Below are 15,744 nucleotides of genomic sequence, written 5' to 3'. Positions count from 1 at the left end.
GGTGGTTCGGATGCCCCCTGGATGCCTCCCTAGGGAGGTGCTTCAGGCATGTCTGACTGGGAGGAGCCCCCAGGGAAGACCCAGGACACGCTGGAGAGACTACGTCTCTCAGTTGTCCTGGGAACACCTTGGAGTCCTCCCAGAAGAGGTGGCTTTGGAAAGATATGTCTGGACCTCCCTGCTCAAGCTGCTGCCCCCGAGACCACACTTTGGAACAAGCAGAAGATAATGGTTTCTACATGTGTGGCATCCAGTACCGTTAGTCCACATCTAAAATACACCCAAACAGTAAATCACCAATAAACCAATAATAAAACATTTTAAAAAGCATCACTCTTGACAATTTAAAGGTGATCAATAGTTTAGGACCCCCAATGGGCAGTGGTGGTGCAGAGGTTAAGAGAAGGTGGACCTATGATCGGAAGATCGCTGGTTCAACTCCTGGTACCGACATCAAAATGTGGGTGGGAAAAGTGAAACATCTGCCTCCACCCTCATTTGCCCCAGTCTGAACCCTTGAGCAAGGTCCTTAACCCCCACCATCTGCTCTTCCCCCCCCACCCCCCAGACATCCTACATGGCAGCTCTCTGCTCCACACAGAGGGCTGTGGTAGCTCAGTGGTTGTGTCAGGAAGGACAGCTGGTGTAAAAATAATTGCCACTTCTTTGCACGCTGTGGTGACCCCTGAAGAAGGGAGCAGCTGAAAGAAGAAAGTTTTGGCCCCATCAGAGATTTGACTGATCTTAAAAGAAGTTCCCAGTGACATTAAAACTGTCCATGAGGCTGACATGTCTACGTTTGAGACTAAAGTCTTTCCTTCTTATAGTTGGGCGGCTGTGGCTGAGTGGTTAGAGCAGTCGTCCTCCAATGCAAGAGTTGGGGGTTCGAATTCTCCAGCAGTCACATGCCCAAGTGTCCCTGGGTAAGACACTGAACCCCTCATAGCCTCTGATGTGTGTCCCATTAGTGTATGATCTAAAGCTCTGATTAGTCTCTTTAGAATGATTTGTTCATCTTTGTAGAGATCTAGTAGAGTGCTGTATGAATGGGTACATGAGGCACAGATTGTAGTGTAAAGCACTTTGAGCATCTTTAAATAAGATAGAAAGGTGCTATACAAGTACAGTCCATTTACATTTTATAAATCATGTATGTGAATGTTTGTGTTCAGTGCACTGAGACAACTTCTCTTGGGACTTGGTGTTATATAAGTAACGTGATTGAATTAAAATCCAGTAACGTTCACACAGAAGGTAGTTTGTTCATTCCAGTAGGTTTTATTCAATCTAAAACAATCTTTTCATTAAAATGCTTTAACCTTCCTTTTACCATTCACTGTTTCCCTCTTGTTTCACCATCTGACAACTTTCTCTTAACCTTCAAAAACACTTTCCAAACCTCTACGACAGACACACGTGCATTACTGCGCCACAGACGTTTAATATTGGAATATAAGAATCTACAACTGCAGAGCTACTGGAAGGAAGTGATTCATTGTGGCTTTTGTTGCTTCCAAAAGAAATGATTTATTCTGTGCACAGAACAGCAACTCCACGCTCGTAGAAGCTGTGAGGATCTTCCTTGGTGGCGATGTCAAAGTCAACGGTGAAGATCAGGTCAGACCTGGTGAAGTTCAAATACACAGGTAGCGTCACCTGTAGTGGGGAGGAAAACAAAAGCAGATTTTAATTGTTTTTTTTTCCCCCAGTCATCATATGAATTATGTTTAAAGTCCACATGAGTCGTACCACGTGTCTCTTCTCTGCGTTGTTCTGCTTCACCCAGCGGAGCTGAGTCAGAGGCAGCTCAGTGGAGATGGAGGTGGACAGAGACAACTTGTTGTTGGCACAAGTAGCTCCCTGCAGTTTCAGACCTGAAAGACAAGCACCAAGTTTTAAATGAGGACTTCCTAAATGACAAATGTCCAGGTCTTCACTCACAGCTGACGGACACAACTTAATTTTAAGTAAAGTGAAGCATGAGTGATGGGGGCGGTGCACTGAATAAGAAATAATGACAAACCTGTCAGAGCAGACGAGATTTAAAGAAATTTCAAGTTACCCCAATTTTTTTTATTAGCACAAATGGTGTAATAAGAAAAACAACGTGACATTTCATAATGTTTTCATGAGCGCTGCACATGGGACGTGTTGTGTCAGACCTTTGATGCCAAAGCTGCAGGCGTCCAGCGCAGCGTCCTGGGCTGTGGTCACGTTCACCTCCAGGCACAGCTCTTCTAGTGACCAGCTGTTGGCTTGGGCCACGTACTGGCGAGTAGCAGTAATGTAAGCTTCTGGCACAAACAGGCTGCCCAGGCACACATGGATGTTCTACAAACGGCAGGCAGAGGGAAACGGTTTTAATGATGAGGCAGAAGCAGAAAAATGACTGGAAATGCATTTTAATTTCATGTTCCACTCGGAGACAAACGGTACCTTCAGCTCCTTAGCGCCACCACTGGCAGCTGCCTGCGAGATCTGCTGCAGCTGTTTGATGCGCTCACTGAAGTCCGACACCCACTGGATCACAGTCATGGAGGTGGGGACGGTGTATCTGCACCAGCTGCGAGGCAGGATTCCTGACAGGAGACAGATGTGCACATCCAAATGACACCTCAAACATTAAACAGACAAGTTTATTATAAAGGATAATAAAGTTATGTTGAAACCTTTAACGAGGTCACTGATGAGCGTGCGCAGGTAGTTTGTCTGCTTCTTTTTGCCCTCGCACACGTGCACCACGTCGGACAGATTCTGACGCACCTCCTGAAGCATCTTGCCGCCCATCTTCACCTCGCGTTCAAAGAAGCGGAACAGTGGGTCCTGGTGTTTGGACAAAGATGAAATTAAAGCAAATGCAGAAGAAAAATGTTGGTTTACTTGGTTACCTCACAACAAGTGCTCATCACAAAAACTAATTACAGTCAAGAAAAATACATCTTAGATTTGCCTCATGAGGTATGCTTGTAAACAAACGTTCCTGTGGGGGTGAGTGTCATTTTCTGCTTTTACCTTGATGTTCTCTACTGTGCGTTTCAGTGGATTGACTGTTTGAGGCATGAGCTGCAGCCAGTTGCAGGCTGTGGTGTGGAGGGTCCTCATCCAGGCCGGCTGAGCATCAGACGTGGACGACGCGCGCTCCTTCTTCTCAGTCTCATAGGCAAGGTCATCCTCATCCTCCAACATCTGCATTTTCAACATCTTACCCATCATGTCAGTGCCTGCGCAGCCCAGCAGAGGGAGCAAGTGAGGAGGGAGGAGAGGGAGGAAGAGGAGGGGTGAAAGACAAGGCCATGGTGGGAGGTAAGGGGGAGAAGAAATTATTGTGGAACAGAAAAACTGAACAGCTAACCTTAAGGATGTGATTAAAAAAGGGGGGTATTTATTTCTAAATATTTATATATAAAAACAAACAAATAAAAGCCAGAAATTAAAATATTAAAGAAAAAACACAGGGCTTTAAGCAACATTTAAGTTGAATGCAACACCATTTGACACAAAGATAATGACACATTATCGCTGTCTGGATCTGGAAAAACATGAAAGCAAAGGATTCAAGAAGGTTTTAATAAAATAAAGGATGGTATCAGCATGAAGTAAAGAGGGAGTGCAGCCTGGGAATGGGTGCTTCAGTTGCTGGTACTATGGCAGTTTGGAGATCAGTCTAACTAAACAGAGGTCAGGAGGGGGAGGCCGAGGAACATGGAGGTGGGTGGATGCCATTTAAAACCTTAAATTGAGGATGGAAGCAAGGTGTCTTTTAAAAGCAACATGATGACTGTGAAATACAGCTGCTGGAGGTTGAGGAGCCACACCCCCAATCCTTCAAGAAGAGCATCATGAAATACGCCTCCAACAACTACAGTTAGACTCTACGATATAAGCTGCGGCTACAGAACCACAGAGAACTAACAGTGGAACAAACAGAAAACAAGATGAGAACATATCAGAGGAAGCCTTAAAGGTCTTTGTGACTTCTCAATGGAAGGTGAAGCCTGTTATAAAGTTTAAGATGCTACAAAAGAGAAAGATTTGGTCAGTGAGTCATTCTGTAAAAGTAAAAAGTGTAAACGTAATTATTGTGGAGAAAGCTGCAGGTTGTTTAAGCAGCAGTCTTCAGAGCAGCAGTCCAGACGTACCCTGAGTGGTGAGCAAAACTTTCTCTGCATTGCTTGGCAGCCCCAGCCAGGATGGAGTCTGAGTGTCAGGAAGCATCTCCACCCAGTGCAGGAACTCCTCACGGCTGAAAGAAGAAAAAGGTATTAATTACATAATGTTTTAACCCATGAATGTAGGAGAGGTGTCAAATCAAACGTTACTGACCGAATGCCATCAGGCATCTTGATGTCCTTCTGTCCGTCCACCTTTAGGGCCAGTTTGAACTCACTATCGAAGCTTCCTTTGGTGAAGATCCGATCCAGGAAGGTGATGAGCAGCCGCTGGTCAAACTCGTTGTCAATGCGACCACCATAGATGGACTGGGCCATCAGGGTCTTTAGAGCCGCCCAGGGGATCTTGTCTGGAGCGATGTTTTGGCGACCCTGCGTGATGGTGTAACAAAGTTCAAATCTGGTTCAACTTTGGTCGACATAACCATTTCAATCATTTCCAGTTATTTTCAACCTTAGCTGTGTCATCCAGCCAGGTGTCGATGGTATCACAAGCAGAACGGAGGTCAGACTCCCCAAACTCGTACTTCTTGGACCAGCCGAGCGGCGCATAACGCAGCCGCTCCTGAATGACGGCGTGGAACCACGCCAGGAGGAAGTAGAGGCGTGCACGTTCGTTGGGAGCCTGCAGGGACGTGAAAATCCATTACTAGCAACTGTGCAGACAGCGTTAAAGGTTGATTACTCATTTTTATGACGTGCAGGTCACCTTGCACATGCGAGCCACAGGAATGCTGCTCAAGGTTCTGAGCATGTTAGCCTTGACCCCAGGAGGAGGCTCAAACACAAAGATACGACCTGCACGGAGCAGATTCACTGGCACCTAGCCGAGAGAGAAAAAAGCACTAAAAACAGAAACTTTGGAACTAAGACATCAGATTGTTTCACATAAAACTAATTTTTAGGTGTTGCATATATGTTTTTAAGCAACTGCACCTTGGGGTTGATCTCCATTGTGAGGAAAAGCCTGAAGCTGGCATGAGGCTGCATCGAGTGAAGCTTCTTCTCCAGCTGCATCAGCCAGCCAGGGGCCAGGTGGACGTTCTCCAGCATCACCCACCTACAAAATCAAAAGATAAACCCCTCAGAGAACAAGCAGGACTAAAGAAAATGCACTCTAATCCACCCAGCCTGCACTATTCACCTGCCAGACTTGACAGCAGTGTTGATGTCTCTGTCAGCCTTATTGAAACCTTCAGCTGAGCCTGTGAACATGTGCAAACATGTAAAATGTTCATACTAAGCTTTTCATTGAGGTCATGAACAGACAAAGATGTTGATGCAACAGTTTGAGCCGAGACATGAAGGTCTGCGTCTTACCAATAGACACAGAGGTGATCTGTTTGTTCTGCTCAGCAGCCAGATCTCTGACGAGCCCGCTGGCATCATAGCCTGGTACAGAACACATCAGCACCGGAGTGCTGGGCTTCACCTGTGGACACAAAACTCTAGTGGTTAAAGACAATGAATTACAAAACAGTACAAGAGAAATATTTCACAGGCAGAACAACGAGCCTCAGTTGCAGCCTGACGATCTGAATTAGATTTGACGAGTTCTCCAGTTTATTTTCAGCAGATGAAGAAAAGTACTGATACCTCACTGTCCACAATGTTTGCCAGGTCCAGAGGCTGCTCGATGATGTTCATAAAGGATTCTCCCAGTACTTTTGCAACAAAGATGTGCGACATGGCCAGCAGACGGTCAGGGCGGAAGGCCTGGATCAGTAATATCTGGTGCACGGCCTGACCGATGGAGGCTGAGCACACAAAGATACACGTCACGTACACAAATAATCCCTCTACAGTGCCTGTTGTGCATAATTCACCAACATCCTCCTCACTTGACTGCTTTTCCTCTGACCACAGATAAGGAACAGCCAGCTCTGGAGTGTTGCTCTCGATCCACATGAAGAATTGCTGAAGGAACAAAACAAACATTTACTTGTAAAATTGCCCTTCTAACACAAAACTGTTATAGAATAAATGTTTGACAGAAGTCCTACTGAATAAAACTCGTTTATAAACACACAAGAGTTGAATTTGTGTCATCACATTATTATTAAAGCGTTGCAGTGAGTTTAGATGACAGAAGTGAGGCGAGTCTCCTCAGTAATGAACAGAAACTGGTTCATATTTGAACTGTCCTGCAGCCCCGGACAGTTAAGCCCCAGTATACTGCCGCGTACGTCCATACGCAGAGGTACAAGCGTACCCCCCCAGGGCATGTCCATGCAAAGCTCAATTTTTACGACCGCATACACGGTGTCGCACAATAAACTGCCCGGCAACGGACTGTTATGTATGCAACACCAATGTATTAAATTCCTCTTCTTCATCCCTGATCTGGCCTTTTCTTTTGTTGTTTTTTTGCCAAGAGGCAGTGATCTCTTCCTCCTCCGTTGATGCAATGACTGAAATGGTGAGAAATGAAGGAATTTGTCACGAGCGAATTAAACTCTGTCCCAGCGTGGCTGCGGGAGGGTCTGGAGATTTCCTGGTGGGCTGGTCTGATGTGTGGGCTGCAGAGCCAGCGCTCCCTGTTTTTTTTAGATCTTTTTATTAACAACATATAAACACAGAACACCACTGTGGCTGAGGCTGCCAGCACTCGTTTTTTTCTTCTTCCCCCGACCGGTCAATCAGTCCAGTAGGCGTGTCAGCAAATGACCAATCGGCGACCTCAATTTGTCCCGAAGGTAAACGCCCCTCATCTCTGCAGCTGCTCGGGGTGTACGCTGGAGTACGAAGTCTGAACCCTCTGCATAGAGTACACGCGTACAGACGTACGCGGCAGTATACTGGGGCTTAACTGTCATTTGTTCAGAAATCTTCAAGTTTTTACGTTTGTGGTTGTGAAAAAATATTTTTTCCTGCCATTTATGTTCAATAAAAATACAACTGTCCTTTTCTAAAGTGTAGTTTTAATCAAAGATTGATTGTTTCACATAAAATGAGTGTAAGTACCTCTGAAGAGAATAACATCCAACCACTTTTTTTGTTTTAACCAATCCGAGTAGTTTTTTTGACGACATCTCTACTCACCTCATCAGCTTCAACTTTGGCCACCAGGTCCTTGAACGCTGGCAGGCGGTTGAGCCGGACCATTGCCTCACACTGGTCTGTGGTTAGACCCTTGACCTTGGGCAGTGCAGTGCCTGTTAGCACAATCTCCTTACCACGCAGGAAGTGCTGGAATTCTGCATCATATGATGGTTCACTGGAGAAATTAAACCATAACTTGTGTGATTCTCTGCACGAGCAGCTGTGCTTTATGTGGAAAGGCAACGATATAATCTGGACGCGTTTACCTCGTCATGCCCTTGAGGCTGATCTTAGCCAGCAGCATAGCAAAGGTGATGTGGTCCTGGTGCAGCATTCCTCTGGCAACTCTGTTGAACACCACCTGAACCCACACAAACCACACTTACATGTCTGATGCCGGCTGCACACTGAAAACTACTGTAATTGTGTTGCTCCAAACCTGAAAGAGGTCCTTGGTGATGAGAAAGAGTCTCTGTGAGTGATCACTGATGCTCTTGAGGTTGGCGTTCTCGTACAGCACCGTGTGGTATGTATCCAGGAAGAAGTGGAGAGAGTACTGGTAGAGGAAGTGCATCTGGAAGAGGGTTTAAAAGACCTTTAGATTCTTTGTAGAGCTGAAAATGTCAGCGGGCTCTCATGAATTTATGTTTAAGGTTCAGGTACTGAAAACAACAAGTCATAAAATGTTGAAGTAAAATGTAATCGGACCTGGTTGAGAGCTTCCATGGTGAAGTAGATGCTGCTGCAGGCGGAGGACAGGGACAGATACTGCTGTGACACTGCTTCCACCTCAGCCATCACTATATCCGTTTCCTCCACCTTCCTGGTCACCTCAGCTGCCTCTTTCTTCAGGTTTTCTAGTGTGGTGATGATCGTGTCGTCATCAAGGATGCGACCCTTGACCTCGTTGAGGGCCTGCAGCAGGGATTTCTCCAGCTGGCGAAGACGGAGCTGGAACTCCCCTGAAAGTGACAGAAGGAAAGTTTTTTTTGACGATGGTTTCCTTGAAACGCCTTCATGACACAAGCTTTGGTTCGTTTTGATCTCACCTTGCAGTTTTAGGAGGTCGGAGCGTTTCTCGTCCACATCAGGTCTCTCAGCCTTCAGGACCTCATTGAGACACTGACTCTGAAGACTGCTGCGTGTCACGGTGAAGTTGACGAACGTAACACGAGAGCACAAGTCTGGTGGGAACTCAACCTGAATAAACATCAAATATTAAAATTGCACCAGTTTGATGCTCAGCCACAATCAATGACTGGAACAATGTCTCCTTACTGTTGGGTCTCGTGTGGAGAGGAAGATCACAAACGATGGTGACAGGTCAATGTCCTGGTCTCCAAGGGTGATGAGGACACGTCCTCCTGTTCTGCGCACCTCCCTGTTCAGCACTGGGTTCAGGATGGGGTCATAGCTTTCCACATCCTTACAAAATATTTTAAAAAGACAAGCACATGATGAATATGACAGCAATGGACTCTGATCACGTGGAATGATGCAGCACGACGCTTCACCTGGACCAGCAAGGGATTTCCGAAACGCAGCGCGCTCTCCAGGTTCTTCCTGAAGGCATCATCCAGGAAGCTGGTTCTGGTGATTTTGCGGTCTTTGTACTCGTTCATTATGAACTCTGTGGCTTGGCCTGATGGGTCAATTATCAGTGGATATCTAGAACAGCAACAACAGAGAACAGACATCTTAACAGAAGGCTTCAGTAAACATTTGATTTCAGGCTGTGGATGAAACAGAAACTAACCGGTTGAAACGTTTGAGCATGATGGCATTTTCAGTACAAAGGTCATCAGCTGGGAGGGAGTTGGCTTGCCAGCGAAGCCTTTCGTCTGCATTGGAGAGGTACTCGGTTCTTGCTATGTCCGTACGGAACTGGAAGAGAAATATGGAGCCACAAGCGTTGAGCAGTGGATTCAGATTTTAAAATCACAGAGGATATGACTGAATAAAACAATTTATGCTGGTTTTTTTGTTTGTTTTAATCAAAATGAGGAAGTCAGGATCAATGAGAACACTCATCGATAAAACTAAAAAAAATGCGTCAACATGAAAGAAGAAAGAGGAGCAGGTAACCCTCTCGCTTTGAGTTTACTCTTTGTCATCTGCATGCTGTGGGTGACAAGCGTCCAGAGAATCATAAAAACAGCAGCTTAACTGAGGAGGTGAATTTATTTTGTTAGCAAAGAATAGAGTCCTAACATTTATTAAACATTACTTCTGTAAATTGTGCTTCAACAAACTCACCGATAAAACTAAAACATTTTGTCAACGCAAGAACAAAGAGGGAGCAGGTGTCGCTCTCGCTCGAGTTTACTCTTTGTTGCACGTGCGCTGTGAGTGACGTCCAGAGCGCACGGACATAAAAAACATGCAGCGGAGGACGGAGGAGGTGATGGTCAGAGTTTATTTATCGTGTCAGCAGCAGAGGGAGAAGGGGTTCTCTGCAGACCAAAAGTGGGCGTTTCTGGCGAATAGGCGTTTGTCGGCGGCTAACACTGATTGGCTGTGGGTAACCCTCAAAGTCACGAGTCATTGATGAGGTAACGTTTCTTTGCGATATTTGACAAAGAAATATGGTTTATTGTACTTATAAAGTATGTTATGTTTTCACTTATGCATTTTATTGAAGTATGTTTATTGTAGGTCACGATAGTTTCGACCGTTCTCTCGTTGTTGTCGTAACGCACTGAGGTAAAGTGAGCCTCCTCTCGGCTCCTTTTCAAAATAAAAGCTGAAAATAAAAGTTCTTAATACTTGAAAAATAAATATTTAAAAGCTGTGTATAACTGAAAAATATGAAAAAAAAAAATAAAAGTTGTTATTAGCTGAAAAATAAATAAATAAAAGCTGTTAATTGCATCTATGTCTTTCTGCCATGTCAGGGACCTCTCTCACTTCAGGTTGACTCTAGAAGACCCCAAGATGTTGCTCAGAAACTTTGACCAACATCTGATGTTGACTTTCATTACTCAATAATGAGTAATAACTTATTCAATAAAAAGTCTGTAATTTGTCAATAATAGTCAATAATTCATTCAAGAATAGATTATGGGTGTTTGGTATGGCTCAGTGGCTAAAATGGGTTGGATGTTAGAGAAATTACTTAATTTTCAATTACCTGAATGCACAAATTCCTTCATTTATAGTTAAACTTTAGGAAATCAACTTTTTTTTTCTTGTGAAAAAAATATCAAAATTAACTTTAAAATCCAATCCAGGATTAAGTAACAACTAGCAACACCCTAACTGTACTATGTTCTGTGTTTCCAACAGATGCTATGATGACTTCTAAAAATGGATGTCCCAATAAACAATAAAAAAAATTCAATGATGCCTCAAATGTTGTCTGAGTATGTTTTAAGGTAATAACAAATGTGAAATCTGGAAAACCAAGAGAATTCCTGAATCTGTCTTGTGTGCTTTGATGTGTACATAAGTTTATTGGAGGTCCTGAAACAACTTTTCTGAGAACACAAAAGATTTTTATTTTACCTTTGGCCAAGATGTCAGTTTGAAATCAGGCTGCTTACTGCAAAACCAAGAGGTTTTTTAAGACGGTCTTCATTTGTATTGTTTTGTCGACTAAGCTAAATGTAATTTCTAAAATATGGATAAATCTGATCTCATCATGCAGCATAAGCAACTGGGTATAGGTGTGAGGGCCAAAAGTCTGGTTATGTACTGACTCCTAAATGTGCTTGTTTTCTACTGAAACATGGAGTAGGGTTGACCTTTAAAATGTGAGACAGCTGAGGAAGTTAACCAGTAAACAGAATACCTGCTCCAGTTGCAGAAATCTTACAGAAACTGACAATCACTCATCTGTAGTGACTGCAAGTTGAACAAGAAAATGTGAAGTTAAAGGAAACATCCTTTGTCCCAAGGCCAGTTAAAGTATCATTTATATTTTTCTTTCTTTATAAATCGATTGTAACTTTTTTCAAATTTTTCAACAATCAATATGGATTTTGTTTTTTAATGTTACGGCTAAGTATTAAAAAAAAACTTAACATTTAGCTCTCCCCACTACCCAGTTATGTTGCTCTTATTTTGAAATGTAACCGGAAGTTCTGTGTTAAGAGAGGCGGAAAAGAAGTTATGGAGACGCCGCGGCAGTATACTGGAGCAATGTCGAACCGAGACGCCGCTAATGTCGAACCGGTTAACACCATAGACATAATATACCTGTGGTTAACACAATCTGCCTATAACGCCTTGTTTTTAGACATCATGTGTCTATGGTTACGGCATTTTATCGTTCAGCCTTTTTTTCTATCGTCCAATCAGATGTGGCCGTCCAGACACGCCTATTTTTCCATCGTCCAATCAAATGTGGCCGTCCAGACACGCCCATTTTCCTATCGTCCAATCAGATCCGGCCGGCCAGACACGCCTATTTTCATATAGTCCAATCAGATATGACCGCCCAGATACGCCCACTTTCCTATAGTCCAATCAGATATGATCGCCCAGATACGCCTTCCGAATTTGCCTGCAGAGATACCTACTTGAGCAGAGGGGAGAGACACGGGTCATGCATGGCTCCCAAAATGACAAGGCAGCCATATTTGTTCATAACTTTATTATTAGGAACGCACGCGACAGAATGAGAATGGTAAAAAAAAAACAAATCCATGCAGCAAAAAAAAGCATGTTTTCTAGGGTCACATGCGCCCCCAAGGCATTGCCCTGCCCCCCCCCCCCCCCCCCCAGGGGGACGCACCCCACTATGAGAAGGACTGCTTTAAAGTGAATAAAAGCTAAATGTTTGATAACTCTATTTGAGGTTAAAGACATCTACACCAGAGCTATTTAACTGGAGGCGACCCACTTCATTTAAAAAACGGGTTTTTTCCTGGGGTTCTGTTTATTGCATTTATGATTCTCAATGCAATAAAACAAATTTCAAAGGTAACGGATCATTTTAAACTTTGGTTTATTTACATAATGACTTTAATCACTGACTGTCCGGCCCCCCGAGCTGCTGGTTCTCAGAAACTGTGGCCCCCTGACGGTTGAGTGGAGCAGCCCTGGTCTGCACCATGTGGATCTGAGTTTCACATACCTGAATGTTGGCCTGCTGCAGGTGATGAGACCAAGTAGTAAACAGGTTCTGTCTCATCTGCTGGTCGAAGTAACCAGCATAAGTGATGAACGCTGCTGAGAGCACGCAGTCTCCAGCAATGGTGGACATCTGGTTCTTGAAGGTTTCGCTGGTTTTCTCCCAGCGCTCTCTTTCAGCTGACAGACTCTTCAGCAACGCTGTGCTGCGATTTACCTGAAAGTAGAAAGCAAGGTATATCAAAACACTCATGACCTCTCAGTTTGGATCAGAACTGAAGTAGCTCGTATGAAGGAACCATACCTTTGCCTCCACTGCAGCCAGATCAGCCTTGATGGCCTGAGCCTCAGAGATGAGGACTGCGTACTCCTCTTTGTAGCGGGCAATGCTAGCCTCCAAGTCCCTGATCATTTGCTCCACCTCCTCTGCCTTCGTCTTATTGTCCGTGGCATCGTCCTCAAGCTTTTGCAGCTCATTACGAAGAGGCTCCACACGCTTCAGCATGTCAGCATAATTCAACTAGAGGATCGGTGCACCAGGTTAGAAGAGCATTCCAGTAACTAGACATTTAATTTTCTAAATATTTTGGGTTCATACCTGAGCAATAGCCCATTTCACCATGGGACCACAGGCCAGGGAAGCCCTGTTGACTTGGTCATAGTTGTAGCTCGGGTTGGAGAGGTAGTTTTTCTTCATCTTCTCACGAATGGAGTCACTAGAGAAGTTCAAGAAGTTAGAATAGTGTCGATTTACTTGGGAAAATATTTGTTACAGAGGACGATAAATCAAAGAAAATTTATTGGATTTTGTGCAGGATTGTTCCGTTACATTGTGTATTCTCCTTTAGAATCTCACCATGAACAAAGAAAGGCTGAAACCTTCAGCCTATGCTATGATTAGAAATCATATTACAGTAAATGTCAAATTATTTAAAATCAACTTCCAGTTACACCTCCTGATTGTAGTGATTGAGTTTTTAATTCAGAATGACAAAACCTTGGTTCTGACACTAGTACCTCATTTCCTCAGAGGAAAAGTTGACTATGCTGCTGATGAAATTATCCCTGATAATAACTTGTCTGATTTTTTTCCAGTCATTGGTCTCCTCGCCCAGCAAAAGGCAGATAGACTCCAGGGCCAGTTTGACTGCAGCTGGGGGATTGGTCATTGCCCGTACTTCTACTAGATGCTGCCGCTTAATAGAGCTGACAGCTAATAAAGGAGGAGGAATGTGTTTAGAAGAAAGACCACCAGAGGAGGGAGGAGGAGGAGTGTTCAGGATGAGACATTGGAAAAAGTTAGAAACAAACAGGAAAGAAACAAAGAGAGAGAGAGAGAGAGAGAGAGAGAAACCATTTTAATGAGCACGTAAAACAAGTTCTCTCTTGTTTTACCTGATCTCTTCAGCAGAGAAGTTAACAATGGTGGGGATGAAGTTCTCCCTCATGATGATGGAGCGGATCTGCTTCCAGTCGGTTGTGCTCTCCCCAAGGAGCAAGCAGATGGACTCCAGAGCCAGCTTCACAGCTGCTGGTGGGTTGGCCATCGAGCGCACCTCCACAAGGTGCTGCTTCTTAATAGACTTAACAGCTATCATCATCAGGCGAATAAAATAAGAATGATGACAAGGAAGGGGCAATGATGGGGTGGATGTTAGCAGAAAACCATCAGATTTACAGAAGTGTGTGCAGAGACTGACATGTGGGTTTAGCAGAGACACTGTTGAGACATTTTATAAGAAAAGGTTAAACTGTACCATTCTGAGCCTCGATCACAGCGGGCTCCACCTGGTCCAAGTCCTGTTTGACACTCAGCTGCTTGTCTTTGATCACTTCCTGCTGCTTGTACACCGCTTCCTGGATTTCCTGACTCATCACCTGGAATCAGCAGTAACAATATGCAAAACACTTTATTAAAATCCTTTAAAATTATCAAAACACCACAAAAGACTGCAGGACTGAAAAAGCTAGACCTTTTTCTTCTCGGCTTCCTGCTGGTCTTTAACCATCTTCTTGAGCTTGTCGTTGGCAGCTGCATTCTTGGCCTCCAACTCCTGACTCTTGATCCTCAGATCACGACGAAGTTCCTCCACCTTTGTGAGGCAAACAACGTACGGGTAAAACAACGTACCTTCAGATATTCACTCTTTTTCTTTTGAAGATTTCCTGTAATAATGTGGCAAGAACGACATACCTGGTCAACAGTCTCTTTGATCTTACGGAGACCAACATTCAGATGCATCTGCTGCTCCTCCAACTCACTGCGTTTCTCGTTAAACAGGTTGGCGTACTGGTTGATGAAGTCAAGGTAGTGGCGGGGAGTAATGGCCATGGTGTGACCACCACGCTTAGCCAGGCGGTTATTAGCCTGAGAGATTTGGTGGTTATCATGAGTAAAAGCAGTTCTGGTAATTAGAATATGGACAACGAGCTTCCTTCCTACCTGGTGTAGAGTCTGATGTACAAACACACAGCCATTGACAATTGCCTCACGGTGAGATGGTGGTTGGGGTAGTTTGTCGTAGACAATGGGCATGTAGTCTGGCACCTTGTAGTTGGGCTTCTCCAGATCCATCTTGCTGGTGAACTCCTTGCCCACCTGATAAAGTGCCTCTGTTGACCAGTCTCCAAACCAGTTCAACACACATCTAAAACAGAGCAAGGATTCCAACAAGTTAAAAATAAACGCTTCCTTTTCAGTCGTTCCCATATCCAGTCCTTCACAGCGAGTCTGTACCTGTTGAAAAGAGCAGGAGATGTGGCAGCTCTGTCCTTCAGGCCTTCTGATGAGGGGTTCATGGTGAAAACCACATGAAGGTTTCTGATGACCTGGCTGGTGAACCACTTGTACAGCTCCTCATGAGTGTCGAGCATCAGTCCCTCTTTCTGGGCTCCCTCCTTACACTGAGTCATCAGGGTGGCATACTCATCTCCCTCAAACAGACCAGGAACCTACAACAAGTCAGACATAATCAACGTAGGAACCAGACAATTATGTTCAGGAATTAGGGATGCACGATACTGGATTTTTGGCCGATATCCGATATGTTAAAACTTATTTGGCGATTAACCAATACCAATATTTTCTTCCTAGACCTACTTGCAGAGACTACATCGTTTTCTCTGCTGTGGAATTAAAATACTACATTATTCTGCATGAGCTTTGTCAGTTTGGTCTGCTACCAAATGATGATGCCAAACGGGGCTGAAAATGATGCAACACTTCAACTTGGATTATGTTTAATGTCAAATTTATTCATGATATTTACTTTAACACAATGACAACACTTGAACAGTGCAAATTTGTTAATATTCACAAATGTAAACTCAACAGCACGCATGATGTCATAATGTGCTGGCTCTGCAGACATCCTTGTCACTGGGTTGTCATACAAAAACAGCACCTTTTTTATATATATATATATATATATATATATATATATATATATATATATATATA

The 15,744-nt window shown here is 44.0% G+C and overlaps 1 protein-coding gene across 2 annotated transcripts in view; it reads right to left on the bottom strand.

Moving 5' to 3' along the window:
* Window positions 1-1,255: 1,255 nt before the first annotated feature.
* Window positions 1,256-15,744, bottom strand: part of dync1h1 (dynein, cytoplasmic 1, heavy chain 1) — a 32,263-nt gene continuing 17,774 nt past the window's right edge. The window contains exons 47-78 of one of the 2 annotated variants that reach the window (XM_037695484.1): window positions 15,022-15,236; window positions 14,728-14,932; window positions 14,479-14,652; window positions 14,258-14,377; window positions 14,042-14,162; window positions 13,680-13,875; window positions 12,883-13,000; window positions 12,589-12,804; window positions 12,289-12,501; window positions 8,968-9,095; window positions 8,726-8,879; window positions 8,490-8,636; window positions 8,261-8,411; window positions 7,920-8,173; window positions 7,651-7,785; window positions 7,478-7,572; window positions 7,212-7,386; window positions 6,011-6,086; window positions 5,766-5,926; window positions 5,490-5,601; window positions 5,314-5,374; window positions 5,106-5,229; window positions 4,879-4,992; window positions 4,624-4,794; window positions 4,324-4,541; window positions 4,140-4,243; window positions 3,013-3,221; window positions 2,670-2,823; window positions 2,437-2,579; window positions 2,163-2,331; window positions 1,750-1,874; window positions 1,256-1,656 (exon numbers count right to left, since the gene is read on the bottom strand). In XM_037695484.1, coding sequence (XP_037551412.1) covers window positions 1,528-1,656; window positions 1,750-1,874; window positions 2,163-2,331; window positions 2,437-2,579; window positions 2,670-2,823; window positions 3,013-3,221; window positions 4,140-4,243; window positions 4,324-4,541; window positions 4,624-4,794; window positions 4,879-4,992; window positions 5,106-5,229; window positions 5,314-5,374; window positions 5,490-5,601; window positions 5,766-5,926; window positions 6,011-6,086; window positions 7,212-7,386; window positions 7,478-7,572; window positions 7,651-7,785; window positions 7,920-8,173; window positions 8,261-8,411; window positions 8,490-8,636; window positions 8,726-8,879; window positions 8,968-9,095; window positions 12,289-12,501; window positions 12,589-12,804; window positions 12,883-13,000; window positions 13,680-13,875; window positions 14,042-14,162; window positions 14,258-14,377; window positions 14,479-14,652; window positions 14,728-14,932; window positions 15,022-15,236 — 4,887 coding nt within the window. In that variant the 3' untranslated portion in view covers window positions 1,256-1,527. Of the gene's footprint in view, window positions 1,657-1,749; window positions 1,875-2,162; window positions 2,332-2,436; window positions 2,580-2,669; window positions 2,824-3,012; window positions 3,222-4,139; window positions 4,244-4,323; window positions 4,542-4,623; window positions 4,795-4,878; window positions 4,993-5,105; window positions 5,230-5,313; window positions 5,375-5,489; window positions 5,602-5,765; window positions 5,927-6,010; window positions 6,087-7,211; window positions 7,387-7,477; window positions 7,573-7,650; window positions 7,786-7,919; window positions 8,174-8,260; window positions 8,412-8,489; window positions 8,637-8,725; window positions 8,880-8,967; window positions 9,096-12,288; window positions 12,502-12,588; window positions 12,805-12,882; window positions 13,001-13,301; window positions 13,498-13,679; window positions 13,876-14,041; window positions 14,163-14,257; window positions 14,378-14,478; window positions 14,653-14,727; window positions 14,933-15,021; window positions 15,237-15,744 lie in introns of both variants that reach the window. The other variant, XM_037695485.1, reaches the window with a different exon arrangement.

Source organism: Nematolebias whitei, chromosome 21 (assembly GCF_014905685.2).
Source record: "Nematolebias whitei isolate Nwh7 chromosome 21, NemWhi1, whole genome shotgun sequence".
In the NCBI taxonomy this organism is placed as follows: Eukaryota; Metazoa; Chordata; class Actinopteri; order Cyprinodontiformes; family Rivulidae; genus Nematolebias; species Nematolebias whitei.
The sequence above is the reverse complement of the archived record's forward strand: the minus strand, read 5'-3'. Positions and strand labels throughout refer to the sequence as shown.